The sequence below is a fragment of the Carcharhinus amblyrhynchos genome, chromosome 6, assembly GCF_965287045.1.
Source record: "Carcharhinus amblyrhynchos chromosome 6, sCarAmb.v2.hapA, whole genome shotgun sequence".
NCBI lineage: Eukaryota > Metazoa > Chordata > Chondrichthyes > Carcharhiniformes > Carcharhinidae > Carcharhinus > Carcharhinus amblyrhynchos.
In genome coordinates, this window is record NC_137329.1 from 65,097,315 (window position 1) to 65,114,600 (window position 17,286).

The window sequence follows — 17,286 nt, forward strand, 5'->3', positions numbered from 1 at the left end:
CAAATCTCCCACAGTTCATCCTATTCCCAGCACCCTGCATGCTTCCAGCCTCTGACTCCCAAGCACCTTCTTCCTATCCCTTCGAAGAGCAACATTGCACTTGCCTTCTAAGGGCCACCACCTGATACCCTGAAGATGTCATGCCATCATTTCTTTCTTGTCTCCTTCTGTCTCCACTGGAGAAGACCAAGCACAATATCAGAAAGAAGGTGAAGATGGGTTGGTGGGCCAGACGTCTGGGTCCTCATCCCCTTTGAAGGGCAGATGCTGGAGATGTTCAGGGAAGGGGAGATGTGGGCTGTCAGTGACAGCATGGTTGGGCTGCAATCAAGAAATGAGCACCTGTCAATCCTTCATGCAATTTGAGGCAACTTCTCGGGGACATGAGTTTTGGGTGTGAGGGGCAAAGTTTAAAGGAGGTGTATGAGACATGTTTATTTGCACAGAGAGGGTGGTGGGGTCTGGAACTCGCTGCCGGAGAAGATCGCGGAGGGAGATACGAGAGTGACATTTAAGGGCCATCTTTACAGCTACATGAATGGGATGAATATAGAGGCATATGGTTCCCAGAAGGGTAAGGGGATACAATTCAGATGGACAGCCTGGTCACTGCAGGCTTGGAGGGCCTAAATGCCTGTTCCTTTGATGTAATCTTCGTTGTGCTTTGTTCTATGTTCAGTGGAGAAATGGGAATCACATGTTTTACATCCCAGATTCCGCTCCCTTCCTTGCACTTAATCTTGAGTCCTGCGTTGCAGGAACAGATCTGGATACCCCGGGGCATTTGTGGCCCCCACTGTGGCATGCAGACAGTTCGGACGGGTCCGTGGAGGATATGGATGAAGGGGCCTCTGATGACGGCACCATTTTGGTGTCATCTTCCACCTTGCAGTTCAGCATCCCAGATCGCATCACTGGTGAGTGCGACACATCTGATAATGTATATCGGGTGGAGGAGGTCCAAGGCCTCTGGAACATGGGGGCCTGCCGGAGGTGAGGACTCAACTGGCCCCGGGCTACATGCTGGTCTCTCAGATCACTTCTCCCTCAGCTGTTGGAGCTGTAGCAACAGAGCCAGGGAATGCAGGAGGGATTGACTGGTCCAGCTGTGAGGCTGTTGGGAGGAGTCCCAAAGCTTTCAGACGGACCAGCTATTTCCTATCTTGCGTGGTTCCCAGGCCAACACTGCAAAGATGGCACTTGCAGTGGAAAGCCTGGGACAGGAGATCCTCAGCATGAATGGCAGACTCCAAGCGATGGCTGAGTCATAGCAGACCACAGTAGAGTCTTGGAGGGTGGCAGCCGAGTCACAGTGGGCCACTGCTGAGGGACTGAACAGGCTTCTCGAGATTCTGTGGCCCATGACTGAGAGGATCGAGAGCTTGCAGGAGACCTAGCGGGACACCGCTGAGACACAGCCGGCAATGGCTGCAGCCCTTAAGAATGTGGCCCATTCACAGAGGGCAATAGCTGAGGGGCTGCAGAGCTTACAGGCAGCGGGACAGTGCTGAGATATAGCGGGCTACTGCAGTAGCCCTTGAGAACGTGGCCCAGTTGTAGAGGGTCATGTCTGAGGGGCTGCAGAGTATGGCCCAGTCTCAGAGGGTACTTGCTGCAGCCATTGAAAGGTGGCCCCCGAATCATGGCCACTGCAGAGGGTTCAACCACCATGGGTAGGACCCAGGTGGTTCTCCAGGACTGACAGGGCAAGGTAATGCCAGAGCTTCTGGAGCTCACTGCAGAAGCATCGCCATCCCATGGAGTGACCCAGAGGCCCACAGGAACTGCAAGGGAGGAAGAAGGGCTCTAGACCATGCCGCGGCCTTCCAGCCATGAGACTGTGACTGTGGCTATACCTTCCTGACACCAGGGTATCTCGGGGCAGTGGATAAAGAGGGGTCATGGAAACATCCCAGACACCTGGAAACTGGCCAAGGCCCTCAAGGTCCAGGGCCTCTAGAGGATGTCTGCTGCGAGCATCACTGGCAACAGGGCAAAGTAGACAGCTGACTCCCTCCACCTCTGATGTATGTTCTGGGGAAACACTGAGACGTAGTGTTAGGAAGTTGTAGTTGCACTAAGATGGCATGGGTGAAGGGCGGCACTATTTAGATAGATCTTTAAGCGCCTTAATGTTTTCTATTCGTAAGTTTTTATGTTATTTTTCTCCAGCCCCATGCTCCCCAAAATAACAGACCCCTCCATTCCCCCAGCCACATGTTCCCCAGAATCACCACTCCTTGAAAAGTTCAGGGACTGCAGCAGTGCAATTTGCAAGGGTTTTGTGCACATCCTTCAGCTGGCAGGAATCAGCAGCTTCCACAAGACCCGAGATCAGTGCTGCAAATTGGACATTGGGCCCCGTACACTCGCAAACTCCCTCCGACCCAAGGAAGAAAATGAACACACAAAAGGACCAGTGTAAGCTGCAGAGACCCATTGGACACTAGGCACTTATCTCCTCACTGATGGAGCGCCTGAATCAGACTTAAATGGAGCATGTCTGTTTCGCAGCAACTCCAGATTGGCAAATCCACTTAAATGACTATTGCACCTGTTTTGGGTGCAGTCCTGATTGCAGCCATATTCGGGCCTTGGTAAAGCTACTCGCTTCACACCCAGCTTTACCAAGTTTTCGCGCCCAAAAACAGGCATAACTTGAGGGTAAAATCGGGCTCCTTGTGTCCCATATCTCACTGTACTTCAGTAGGTTTGTACCAGCCTGCTTGTAATGGTAACCCCTACCACCACCATCGACAGGTCCAGCAAATACTGAACTCTATAGCTTGATATGGTAACATGACCTTTAATGTACATAGAGGAGCCATCCAGCCATTGCCTGGTACCAAGAGATGAATAATGTTGTTTGAAGACCCTTACCTTTGACAAGGTCCCTTATGGCAGACTGGGGCAGAAGGTGAAGTCGCATGGGATCAGAGGTGAGCTGACAAGGTGGATACAGAACTGGCTCGGTACATTTCTGAATGGAGGGCTGCAACAAGTGGTGCTCCTTAGGAATCAGTGCTGGGACCTTTGCAGTTTGTAACATATACAAACAATTTGGAGGAAAATGTAACTGGTTTGATTAGTAAGTTTGCAAGCGACACAAAGGTTGGTGGATTTGTGATAACAGTGAGGACCATCAAGGGAAACAACAGGATATAGATCGATTGGAGATTTGGGCAGAGAGATGGCAGATGGAGTTTAATCTGGACAAATGTGAGGTAATACATTGTGGAAGATCTGATATAGATAAGAAATTTACAATAAATTGAGAGCATTGATAGACAGAGGGATCTGGGTATTCAGGTACACAGGTCACTGATAGTGGAAACGCTGGCGGAGAAGTTAGCCAAGAAGGCATGCTTGCCTTCGTCGGCCGGGGTATTGAATTTAAAAATTGGCGAGTCATGTTGCAGCTTTATAGAACCTTAATTAGGCCGCACTTAGAATATGATGTTCAATTCTGATCGCCACACTACCAGAAGGATGTGGACGCTTTGGAAAGGGTACAGAAAAGATTTATCAGGATGTTGCCTGGTATGGAGGGCGTTAGTTATAAAGAGAGGTTGGAGAAACTTGGTTTTGTTCTCACTGGATTGACAGAGGTTGAGGGGCAACCTGATAGAAGTCTACAAGATTATGAGAGGCATGGACAGAATGGATAGTCAGAAGCTTTTTCCCAGGGTGGAAGAATCAGTTACTAGGGGGTATAGGTTCAAGGTGGAGGGGCAAGGTTTGAAGGAGATGTACAAGGCATGTTTTTTTACACACACAGTGCTGGGTGCCTGGAACTCGCAGGAGGAGGTAGTGGAAACAAATATGATATTGACTTTTAAGGGGCATCTTGACAAATACATGAATAGGATGGGAATGGAGGGATATGGTTCCCGAAAGGATAGGGGGTTTTAGTTCAGTCAGGCTTGGAGGGCTGAAAGGCCTGTTCCTATGCTGTAATTTTTCCTTCCTCCTCCTTTGTGGTTAAGGATCGCCTTGGAGGAAGTGACTGCAAAACGATTGAATATCAGATACAGTTTGAGGGTGAATGCTTCAGGTCCATATCAGTGTCTTCAATTTAAATAAGGTCAATTATGAGGGAGGAGTTGTCTAAGGTGAACTGAGTAAACAAGCTAAAATACTGGTCAGTCGATGAACATTGGCAAATATTCAAACAGCTCGCCCATAACGTTCAGCTGGAGTTTATCCCAATCATAAAGGGATTCCATGAGAAAGAGGCAAAATCCATGGTTAACATTAAATTAATGTTAAATTGAAAAGCAGGATATACAAAGTGGCAAGGGACAGTGGAGACCATAGGGCTTATTATTCATTCATGGGACATGGGCATCGGTGGTTGGCCAGCATTTATTGCCCATCCCTAGTTGTCCTTGAGAAGGTGTTGGTGAGTTGCCTTCTTGAATGGCTGCAGTTCATGTGCTGTGAGTTGTCCCATAATGCCGTTCAGGAGGGAATTCCAGGATTTTGATCCAACGACTTCGAAGGAATGGAGATATATTTCCAAGTCAGGACGGTAAGTGGCCTGGAGGCGAACTTGCATGTGGTGCTGTTCCCATGTGTCTGCTGCCTTTATCCTTCTAGATGGAAGTGGTCGTGGGTTTGGAAGATACTGTCGAAGGATCTTCAGTGAATTGCTGCAGTGTATCTTTTAAATAGTACGCACTAATGCTACACACTGAGCATCAGTGGTCGAAGGAGTGAACGTTTGTAGATGTGATGCCAATCAAGCGGGCTGCTTTATCCTAGATGGTGTCAAGCTTCTTTGGAGTTGCACCCATCCAGGCAAGTGGTGAGTATTTCATCACACCTGACTTGTGCCTTGTAGACAGTGGATAGACTTTGGGGAGTGAGGACGTGTGTTACTTGCCACAGTATTCCTAGCCCCCGACCTGCTCTTGTAGCCACTGTGTTTATGTTGTGAGTCAATGGTAACCCCAAGGATGTTGACTGAGGGAGATTCAGTGATGGTAACACTACAACATCAAGGAATAGTGGTTACTGTCTCTTATTGGTGATGGTCATTGCCTGGCATTTGTGTGATGTGAATGTTACTTGCCACTTGTCAGCCCAAGTCTGGATATTGTTCAGATCTTGTTGCATTTGAACATGAACTACTTCAGTATCTGAGGAGTTGCAAATGGTACTGAACATTGTGCAATCATCGGTGAACATCCCCGCTTCTGACCTTATGACAGAGGGAAAGTCATTGATGAAACAGCTGAAGATTGTTGGGCCTAGGTCCCTACCCTGAGGGACTCCTGCAGAGATGTCCTGGAGCTGAGATGACTGACCCTTCATAGCCACAACCATTTTCCTACGTACCAGGTATGATACCTACCAGTGGAGTGTTTGCCCTCCCGCTACTCATTTGTTCCAGTTTTGCTCAAATTTCTTGGTGCCATACTCAATCGAGTACAGCCTTGATGTCAAGGACTGTCACCCTTGCCTCACTTCTGAAATTCAGCTCTTTTAGCCATGTTTGAACCAAGGCTGTGATGAGGTCAGGAGCCGAGTGACCCTGGCAAAACCCAAACTGGGCATCACTGAGCAAGTTATTGCTGAGCAGATCCTTTGATAGGACTGTTGCTGATCCCTTCTATCACTTTACTGATGATCGAGAGTAGATTGATTGGGCAGTAATTGGCTGGGTTGGATTTGTCCTCCTTTTTGTGTACAGGACATACCTGGACAATTTTCCACATTGTTGGATAGGTGTCAGTGTTGTAACTATGCTGGAAGAGCTTGGCTAAGGGTGCAGCAAGTTCCGGAGCACAAGTCTTCAGTATTGTTGCCAGAATGTTATCAGGGCTCATTGCCTTTGCAGTATCTAATACCTCCAACTATTTCTTGATGTCATGTGAAATGAATCGAATTGGCTGGAGACTGGCATCTGCTGGGGCCCACTGGAGGAGGCCAAGATAGATCATCCGCTCAACATTTCTGGCTGAAGATTGCTGTGAATACTTCGACATTATCTTTTGTACAGCTGTGCTGGGTTCCTCCATCATTAAGGATGGGGATACTTGTGGAGTGTCCTCCTCCAGTGAGTTGTTTCATTGTCCAACAGCATTCTCAAATGGATGCAGAAAGACTGCAGAACTTAGATCTGATCTATTCATTGTGGGTTCGTTTAGCTCTGTCTATCACTTGCTGTTTTTGCCGTTTGGCATACAAGTAGTCCTGTTTGGCAGCTTCATCTTATTTTTAGGTATGCCTCGAGCTGCTCCTGGCATGCCCTGCTGCACTCTCCTTTGAACCAGGATTCCTGGTAATGGTTGGGAAGTTTTTAGGATCCAGCAGCAAAATACTAAAAAACTCAAGGGTGAAAATGAACTTTAAGAGAAAACAAACAGTAAGAGTTTCTATAGATATATAAATAGGAAATAGCTGGCTAAGGTAAATGTGGAGCCTCTAATGAATGAGGCAGGTAAATTGATGAGAGCAAACAAAGAAATGGTGGATATGCTAAGTAACATTTTTGCATTAATCTTCACTGTGGAAGACATTGCAAATATTCCTAAGCTATCAGATGGGCTGATTTCAAATAGCATGGTAGAACTTGCAAAAATCTCAACCACAAAGGATAGAGTATTAGAAAAACTCAAGGGGCTAAAGGTGACAAGTCATTGGGAACCAATGAACTGCATGCTAGGGTTTTAATGGAAGTGGCTGCAGAGATAGTGGACTATTGGTTGAAATTTTTCGTAACTCGGTAAATTCCGGCGGGTACCAGAAGACTGGAAAACAGCCAATGTGACAGTAGCTCTCCTTCAAAAAGGGAGAAAGGCAGAAGGCAAGGAACTATAGGTCAGTTATTTTAGCATCCGTTATTGGCAAGACACTGGAGTCATTAATCAAAGAGGAAATAGCTAATCATTTAGGAAGGCTGAATATAATCAAATCTAGTCAACATGGTTTTAAGAAAGGTAAATAATGTTTGACAAGTTTGCTCAAATTCTTTGAGAGTGTAACAGGGTGAATACGTAAAGGGGAACCTGTAGATGTAGTGTATTCAGATTTCCAAAAGACATTTGATAAGGTGCCATATAAGAGGTTACTGCATAAAAGCCCATGATATTGGATAAAGTATGTTAGCATGGATTGAAAATTGCCTGTGACATAAAAAAAACAAGATTTGGAATAATGAGTCCTTTTCAGAGTGGAAAGATGTAACTAGTGGAGTACTGCAGGGATCAGTTCTTGGCCCATAATTGTTCACGATTCACATTAATGACCTGGTGAAGGAACAGAATGTGAAGCTTTCAGATTTGCTGGTGACATGAAGATAGATTGAAGGGCAGGTGGTAGTGAGGATATTGTGATTCTGCAATGGGATATAGATAGATTAGACTGGGCGAAAACCATAAGGCCACTCGGCCCATTGAGTCTGTGCCACCATTCAATCATGGCTGAGACTTTTTCTCGTTCCCATTCTCCTGCCTTTTCCCCATAACTCCTGATCACCTTATTAATCAAGAACCTATCTATCTCTGTCTCAAAGACATTTGATGACTGGGTCACTACAGCCTTCTGCAGCAGAGTTCCACAGATTCACCAGTCTCTGGCTGAAGAAGTTTCTCCTCATCTCTGTTTTAAAGAATCGTCCCTTTAGTCTGAGGTTGTGCCCTCTGGTTCTAGTTTTTCCTATTAGTGGAAACGTCCTCTCCACATCCATTCTATCCAGGCCTCACAGTATCCTGTAAGTTTCAATAAGATCCTCCCTCATCCTTCTAAACTCCAATGAGTAAACACCCAGAGTCCTCAACCATTCCTCATTCGGCAAGCTGTTCATTCCAGGGATCATTTTGTGAACCTTCTCTGGACCCTTTCCAAGGCCAGCACCCTATCCTTAGATAGGGGCCCAAAACTGCTCTCAACACCCCAAATGGGGTCTGACCAGAGCCTTCTACAGCCTCAGAAGTACATCCCTGTTCTTACAATTTAGCCGTCTACACATGAATGCTAACATTGCATTTGCCTTCCTAACTGCCAACTTAACCTTAAGAGAATCTTGAACAGTGACTCCCAAGTCCCTTTGTACTTCTGATTTCCTAAGCATCTTCCCATTTAGAAAATAGTCTATGCCTCCATTCATCCTTCCAAAGTGCATAATTTCACACTTTCCACATTGTATTCCATCTGTCACTTTGCCCACTCTCCTAGCCTGTCCAAGTCGTGCAACCCTCTGCTCCCTCAATACTACCTGTCCTTTACATATCTCTATATTATCTGTAAACTTAGCAACAGTGCCTTCAGTTCCTTCTTCCCAATCGTTAATATGTATTGTGAAAAGTTGTGGTCCCAGCACCGATCCCTGAGGCACACCACTAGTCACTGACTGCCATCCTGAAAAAGACTCCTTTATCGCCACTCTCTGCCTTCTACCAGTCAGCCAATCCTCTATCCATGCCAGGATCTTACCCTTATCACCATGGGCTTTTAACTTATTTAACAGACTCCTATGCGGCACCTTGTCAAAGCCCTTCTAGAAATTAAATAAATCACATCAAATGGTTTTCTTTATCTAACTTCCCTGTTACCTCCTCAAGGAATTCAAACAGAATCATCAGACATGATCTCCCCTTGATGAAACCGTGCTGGCTCAGTCCTATTTTATCATGCACTTCCAAGTACTCCGCAATCTCATCTTTAAAGTAGACTTTAAAATCTTGCCAATGAACGAAGTCAGGCTAACTGGCCTATAATTTCTCATATGCTGCCTTCCTACCTTCTTAAACAGCGGTGTTACATTTGCTACTTTCCAGTCCTCTGGGACCCTCCCTGCCATAATGTGAAGATGCCGGCGTTGGTCTGGGGTAAACACAGTAAGAAGTCTCACAACACCAGGTTAAAGTCCAGCAGGTTTATTTGGTAGTAAACGCCACTAGCTTTCGGAATGCTATTCCTTCGTCAGGTGAGTGGAGAGTTCTGATCACAAACAGGGCATATAAAGGCACGCACAGTTTACAAAATACTGATTAGAATGCGAGTCTTTACAGCTAATCAAGCCTTAAAGGTGCAGACAGTGTGAGTGGAGATAGCATTAAGCATAGGTTAAAGAGATGTGTTTTGTCTCCAGACAGGACAGTAAGTGAGATGTTGCAAGTTCAGGCAAGTCATGGGGGTTACAGATAGTGTGACATGAACCCAAGATCCCGGTTGAGGCCATTGTCATATGTGCAGAACTTGGCTATCAGTTTCTGCTCAGCGACTCTGCTCTGTCGTATGTCGTGAAGGCCGCCTTGGAGAACATTCACCCAAAGAACAGAAGCCGAATGCCCGTGACCACTGAAGTGTTTGCCAACAGAAAGGGAACAGTCTTGCCTGGTGATTGTCAAGCAGTGTTCGTTCATCCGTTGTTGTAGCATCTGCATGGTCTCTCCAATGTACCACGCCTCGGGACATCCTTTCCTGCAGCGTATTAGGTAGACAACATTGGCCGAGTTGCAAGAGTATGTGCCGTGTACCTGGTGGATGGTATTCTCATGTGAGATGATGGCATCCGTGTTGATGATCCAGCATGTCTTGCAGAGGTTACTGTGGCAGGGTTGTGTGGTGTTGTGATGGCTGTTCTCCTGAAGGCTGGGTAGTTTGGTGCGGACAACGGTCTGTTTGAGGTTGTACAGTTGTTTGAAGGCAAGAAATGGTGGTGTGGGGATGGCCTTGGCGAGATGTTCATCTTCATCAATGACATGTTGAAGACTCCAGAGAAGATGTAGCTTCTCCGCTCTGGGGAAGTACTTCGTCGTCCAGTACTTCCCCGGAGCGGAGAAGCTACAACATCATCTTCATACATCATCAGCATAAAGGATTGGGGTTTAAATATAAGGAGGTTTTGTTGCAGTTGTACAGTGTGTTGGTGAGGCCTTGCCTGGAATATTGTGTACAGTTTTGGTCCCTTTGCCTAAAAAAGAAATAATAACATTGGAGGCAGTCTAAAGAAGATTCACCAGGCTAATTCCTGGGATGAGAGAGTTGTTCAAAAGAAACTAAATAGTCTGGGTCTGACTCCTTGGAATTTTGAAGAGTGAGGGGTAATCTTATTTAAACGTATAAAATCCTGAGGGGGATTGGCAGGATAAGTGGTGAAATGTTTTTACTAGTGGGAGTTTTGAACAAAGGAACATAGCTACATTGGACTAGCCATTTAAAACTGGGGTGTGTAAAAATTTCTTCTCTCAGTGGATGATGAATCTCTGCAATTCTTTGCTCCAAAGGGTAATGGAAGCTGGATCACCAGAAGTATTTAAATTGGAGATGATTAAACATTTGACAGATCAAGAAAGAGGAGGTTATGGGGAAATGGCACAGAAAAGGAGTTGAGGCCAGCATTGGTCAACCATGATCGTATTGAATGGCAGGGCAGGCTTGAATGTGCTGGTGGCCTACTCCTGCTTCTATTTCTTGTGTATTTGTGACCCCAGTAAACAGATAAGATTTCTTCACATTCTTCTGGTCTGACTCCATGTGGAATGGGATACACTCAAACATAAATAGCAACATTTATCTTTCTGCCTCTCCAAACTCCTTTCATATTTCCGTACAGTTCTCTGTATAAAGCACTGACTGTAGGAACCTGATACTTTCTGTTTCAAGTGAAAGGCTTGTGCCAATGTTATGGTCTCACCCTAGTTCAAGGCAGCATTAAATCCACAACATAAAACTTCCCCTAATTTGGCTTGAGCTGAGAAATGGAACAATATCAATCTAATGCAATAAGATCACATCTTAAGTGGCTGGGCTTGAGTTATAAAAGCAGAAAATGGTGGAAATATTCAACAGTTTTGTCAGAATCTGTGAAGAGAAACAGATGTATTGTTTGAGGTTCTTTTGTCCAAATTGTTCTAACAAAAAATTATTCTCTTTCTCGGTCCACTAATACCTGCTGAATATTCACCACATTTTTTTATGTTTCAAATTTCTAGAATGTTCAGAACTTTACTCTTGTTTTGAGGTTAATTAATGTTCCCCATGTGTCCTGGCCTACAATCATTCCACAGCCAACATCACTGAGTATATTGTCTGTTTCACATTGAGGGTCTTGACTTAGGCCAATTTGGTTGCCATGATTTTCCACAGTAGTAACTACATTGCAAAGAAACTTAATTAACTGGCAAGCATTTGGGACATCTTGAGATCATGAACTGTGCTGTGTCGATAGTAGGTTTGTTTTTCTTGTTACACCTAACTCATGTTTTCCCTGTACTGGGAATATTTAATGTGGATAATGTAGAGGGAGTTTTACTCTCAGACCTTGTGCTGTACTTGACCTGGAAAAGTGTTTGAAATTGACAGTGCAGAGGGAGCTTTACTCTGTATCTTACCCTGTGCTACGTTTGATGAAACAGTGTAGACGGAATTTTACACTCTACATTTTCTATCTGTATTTACTGCATGTGGTCCTGATTTATCATCTAAGGTATAATAAGTTTTTTTGAAGAATGTTGGAAAAGATTTGCTTTCTAACTAAATATTTATGGAGCTAAATATAATGAATGCTTGTATTTCTGCAGTTGGTGAATGTAGGTACATTATTACACCTCTCCCATAAGAATTCAGAATTTGTAGAAACCTGAAAGTAACATTTGGTATGTCCCAGTCACCTACTTGTTAGTGAATGTGTGGAGAGTACTCTGATTAAAGACATTTACAACTAGGCTATCCCATCTTGGAAATGGACAACCAAAGATTTATTTGATCATCAAGCTTTTTCCAAACCCCTGCAGAATTAACTCAGAGAGGCTACTCACTTAGTGCTTTTGCTTTGTGGTGCATGTGTTGCATAGAAGTCATCTTCTGAATTTAAATAAAGCAAGCCTCTGTCCTGAGACCTACTAACCTTGTATGGGTACAGATTTTTGTGCATCAACTATCAAAGCAGTAAAAAAAAAAATTTATTCACTCATGGGACATAGGCATCACTGGCTGGCCAGCATTTATTGCCCATCCCTAATTGCTGTGGCTCTGAAGTGATGTGTGGGCCAAATCAAGTTAGGACAGCAGATTACCTTTCCTAAAGGACATTAGTGAGCCAGATGGGTTTTTCTGACAGTTGACAATGGTTTCATGCCATCAGTAGATTCTTAATTCCAGATATTTTTTATTGAATTAAAATGCCACCATCTGCATTGGCAGGATTCAAACCCAGATCCCCAGAAAATTAGCTGAGTTAAATAGCCTAGTGATAATACTACTTTTGCTGTTGCTTCTCCTCGGAAAAGAAGAGGCTTTCTGATGGCTAAGAAATTGCACACACTGCATTTGTACTCTTTACTAATCTCATTTGCAGTGCCTGCATTTTTGATTCTGATTTCATTTCAGGAACTCTGTGTATCAGGTGTTACTGCTGTTCAGCGGGATTGGAGTCATGATGCTGGTCTCTGCCATTGTCTAAATGAGGTCCTGGATTATTCCCCGATCAACATGCCATTTCAATCAAACTGAGGGAAGGTAACCTGCAATCAGCTTGAAGGAGAGAATTGCTCAGCAAGATTAATGACCATACCAGTATGGAGAAAAGAAACTAACGTCCCTCCCTCAAATTACCTCTAAACGGAGCAATGAGAAGTGACTTGTAGCCTCCAAAAAAATATTGAACCAAAGGAAAATGCAATAAACCAGACGTTGCACAACTAGGATCAGCCACTATACAATCGATGGTGCTTCAGTGTCAGACAACCAAGCCCTTAGCTTACCAGACTGGCTTTGTTGCTTTGTGTAAGTATTCAGTAGTTTTAGTCCTGATCTGCACAGACTGGCCCCCACTCCACTTTGCATTCAGAAGGAGCATAGGAAATGTGCCTTGTCAAATTTTTCTCTGTTAAGGACCTTGCTGCCTGGAGCTTGGATGTTGCTTGTCAACTTAAGTCAGACATCAATATGTTAAAGCATAGAGATGTTGCAGTAAGTATCGTTGCCATTACTGAAATGCTTCCACTTACAGGTGTCTTTCCAGTCCATGTGTAGTTTTGGTACACCCTCTGAATTCTGTTGGGGTCAGGAAGAATCTTGAAAAACAGCTGACATCTGTAATTGGAATTGTGACCACCTCACTGTACCACATCAAGTTCAATGACACAATGTTCTCTTAGATTGTGTAAACAGAATGTAACAAACTGAAGGGAAATTACCCTGGCCTGATAACACCAAGATCTATCCCTTCAATCTCCAAACACTACCCCTCTGGCTTCCTCAATCTTACTGTCAAACACTACCCCTCTGACCACTTCGATTTATTCCCCAAACACCACTCCTCTATCCTATTCCCAAACACTACCCATCTGGCTTCCATGACCTTAATCCAATAACACTAAAATTCTGGCCTCTTTGATCTAAATTCCCCCACAAGTTACTTCTATGTCCCTTAGATTTGGACAGCACTCATAATCACTTTGCATTAAGTAATTTCTTTATGCCTAACATTCTGGTGATTATTTGAGCACTTTGGGTTACCACGTCAAAGGAATTTTGCTGAAATCAGTGGTGAGTATATAAGCCAGGAATCGTCAGGCCACAATGATGCTTTTGGTGTTGAGCAAGTGCCAATTTGTTGCATCACTATATTCATGCCATTGGAAGAATCAAACCCCTTTGGTTGCTTGGTACTACTATATTGTGTAATCAGTCGTCTCTTTAGGATTGTAGAAACATTCCCCAATCTGTGTATTTGGAATGAGGCCTGTTGGCTGACTGTCACTACCAGCTGTTAGTGTTAATGGTGCTTTCTGTTCTTTGCAAGACTGTTACTCATTGCACCGGAATCAGATCTTCACTTCCCAGCTATATACAGAACCATCGATAAAACTAACTCCGCACTTTCTCCCATTTCTTGAGGCATAAATTTTATTTTACATATTTTTTAAAACTTTGTTTTTTCAGTTTACTGGTAAATATTTTGCATGAAATATTTAAATAAACTGTGCATATTCAGTTTGTGCCATGTTGCCTGTTTTTTTATTGAGCCGCAGAGATAAAAGAAACCACTCTACTGCATGGGTTATCCTGCTCCTCGGCCACTCGGTCAAGTTGGTCATCCTGCCTCTCACCCACAGCAGTCAAGCTGGTCATCCTGCCCCTTGCCCACAGTGATCAAAATGGTCATCCCACCCCTCGCCCACAGTGGCCAAGCTGGTCGGCCCGCCCGCCCCGGTCAAGCTGGTCGGCCCGCCCGCCCCGGTCAAGCTGGTCGGCCCGCCCGCCCCGGTCAAGCTGGTCGGCCCGCCCGCCCCGGTCAAGCTGGTCGGCCCGCCCGCCCCGGTCAAGCTGGTCGGCCCGCCCGCCCCGGTCAAGCTGGTCGGCCCGCCCGCCCCGGTCAAGCTGGTCGGCCCGCCCGCCCCGGTCAAGCTGGTCGGCCCGCCCCTCGCCCACTGTGCTGTAGCTGGTTTGGGGAAAGTGGCATGGAGAAAAAATTGTAAAATTATATCTCAAAATGGAAACCCAGGTATTGGAGAGATTTTTTGATAAGCCAATATTTGTGCAGTTGGTCAGTACTTCAGTGACCTGATTGAATTTGACTTATTTTCATGTCTTTAGATGAAGATACAGCTTTGAGTAGAGCAATGTTGCTGTATCCAGAATAGCTTTCAGTCTTGGACTAAATCTGATTCCTAGTTCATTGTGAGCTTAACCATGGGCATACGTTTTGTGATGATTTACAATGTATAGGCTACCGTCAGCATTGCATGTGGATAACCTAGGTGCCATGGTTATTAGTTGGTCAGTGGGCCATTCCGTAGCTCTTAACAGGTTTCAGTCAGCTCCTGCCAGTAAATAGGCAGAATGAACTGTCCCTATTACCCATGTCAAAGCATTGAATACTCTACAGAAATTGTTCAAGTACTTTGCATCGGTATTCACAAAGGAGAGGGACGTATTGATGGTGTCTCAGAGGGTTATGTAAACACTCCAGGGCAAGTCATCATTACAAGGGAGGAAATGTTAAGTGTATTAAAAAGTATTACAGTAGACAAATATCCAGGGCCACATAGCATCTATCCCAGATTACTGAGGGTGACAAGTGAGGAAATTGCTGGGCTTTAGTTACAAAGGAGAGGTTGATCTCCTCTCAAGAACTAACATTCAACTGTTCAAAGAGAAGTATCTTCCTTTATAATCTGTTAGTGTGCAAAAAGGGATAATGTCTGCGCATCAGCAATTTTTAGTGGTCGTCAAAATAACTGCCTGAGACACTCTGAAGAAGTAAGCACCAAGCAACACTTTATTTATCTAACTAATAATAAACTGGTTAACTAAACTATTAACAAACTGAATAAAATACTATATTAATGGAATACCGTTTAGATAAATACAATTCCCACTTATTAACCAAAAAAAATAGAATTCCTAGTCACTCTCAAAATATAACTAGGTTTTATCTTCGAGAATCTTCTGTCTTCACTATCTTGGCGATTGAGATGAGGCATTCTTTTAAGACATAAATGTGGCTTTCAGAGTCTCAGCAAATCTCTGAGCTGAACTCAGCAGTTACTTGGCAGGTGGCAGGCAGTCTTCTACCATTTGTGCCGCTACTTCTGTCTTTTATATCCTGATGACATTCCCAAAAATAGGATTGGTCTACAGGTTACCAAAACATGAAATTCAAATCTGATAGGCTGCTGCTAATTGAAATGTCTAGATAAATTGGTTAAAATTCAAAAACATAGAACCATAGAATCACAGAACACTACAGCACAGAAACAGGCCTTTTGACCCTTCTTGGCTGTGCGCAACCATTTTTCTGCCGAGTCCCACTGCACCTGGATCATATCCCTCCACACCTCTCTCATCCATGCAGCTGTCCAAGTTTTTCTTAAATGTTGAAAGTGAGCCTTCATTCACCACTTCATCTGACAGCTCATTCCACACTCCCACCACTCTGTGTGAAGAAGCACCCCCCCTAATATTCCCTTTAAACATTTCCCCCTTCACCCTCTATTTGTTTTCTCCTTTAGCCTCAGTGGGAAAAGCCTGCTTGCATTCACTCTATCTATACCCATCATAATTTTATACACAGCTATCAAATCTCCCCTCATTCTTCTACGCTCGAGGGAATAAAGTCCTAACCTATTCAACCTTTCTCTGTGACTCAGTTTCTCAAGTCCCAGCAACATTCTTGTAAACCTTTTCTGCACTCTTTCAACCTTATTAATATCCTTCCTATAATTAGGTGACCAAAACTGCACACAATACTCTAAATTCAGCCTCACCAATGTCTTATACAACCTCACCATAACATTCCAACTCTTATATTCAATACTTTGATTTATAAAGGCCAATGTTCCAAAAGCACTCTTTAAGACCCTATCTACCTGTGACGCCACTTTTAGGGAATTATGTATCTGTATTCCCAGATCCCTCCATTCTACTGCACTCTTCAGTGTCCTACCATTTACATAAGAACATAAGAAATAGGAGCAGGAGTAGGCCATCTAGCCCTTCGAGCCTGCCCCGCCATTCAATAAGATCATGGCTGATCTGTCGTGGCTCAGTTCCACATTCCCGCCCTCTCCCCATAACCCTTAATCCCCTCGCTTATCAAAAACCCATCAACCTGCGTCTTAAAAATATTTAGCGAGGCAGCCTCCACCACTTCAACGGGCAGAGAATTCCAGAGATTCACCACCCTTTGAGTGAAGAAGTTCCTCCTCAACTCTGTTCTAAACTGCCCTCCCCTTTATCTTGAGGCTGTGCCCCTTAGTCCTACTGTCCTTTCTGAGCGGGAAGAGTCTCTCCACCTCTATCCTGTCCATCCCATTCATCATCTTATATGTCTCAATGAGATCTCCCCTCATTCTCCTAAACTCTAACGAGTACAAGCCTAGTTTATTCAGCCTGTCCTCATAGCTCAACCCCCTCAACTCCGGCATCAGCCTAGTAAACCTCCTCTGCACTCCCTCCAAGGCCAAAATATCCTTGCGTAAGTGCGGCGCCCAAAACTGCACACAGTACTCCAGCTGTGGCCTCACCAATGCCCTATACAGCTGTATGTTCTACCTTGGTTTGTCCTTCCAAAGTGCAATACCTCACACTTGTCTGCATTAAACTCCATCTGCCATTTTTCTGGTTAGTCCAAATCCCTCTGCAAGCTTTGAAAACTTTCCTCACTGTCCACTACACCTCCAATCTTTGTATCATCAGCAAATCTGCTGATCCAATTTACCACATTATCATCCAGATCATTGATATAGATGACAAACAACAATGAACCCAGCACTGACGCCTGTGGCACACCACTAGTCACAGGCCTCCACTCAGAGAAGCAACCCTCCA

General features: G+C 44.5%; 1 protein-coding gene across 2 annotated transcripts in view; it reads left to right on the forward strand.

Moving 5' to 3' along the window:
• slc39a13 (solute carrier family 39 member 13) overlaps positions 1–13,947 on the forward strand; it is a 64,680-nt gene extending 50,733 nt beyond the window's left edge. For both annotated transcript variants that reach the window (XM_080190550.1, XM_080190551.1), the window contains exon 10: positions 12,340–13,947. In XM_080190550.1, the coding sequence (XP_080046676.1) occupies positions 12,340–12,412 (73 nt within the window). In that variant the 3' untranslated portion in view covers positions 12,413–13,947. The remainder of the gene's footprint in view (positions 1–12,339) is intronic.
• The last annotated feature ends 3,339 nt before the right edge of the window (positions 13,948–17,286 follow it).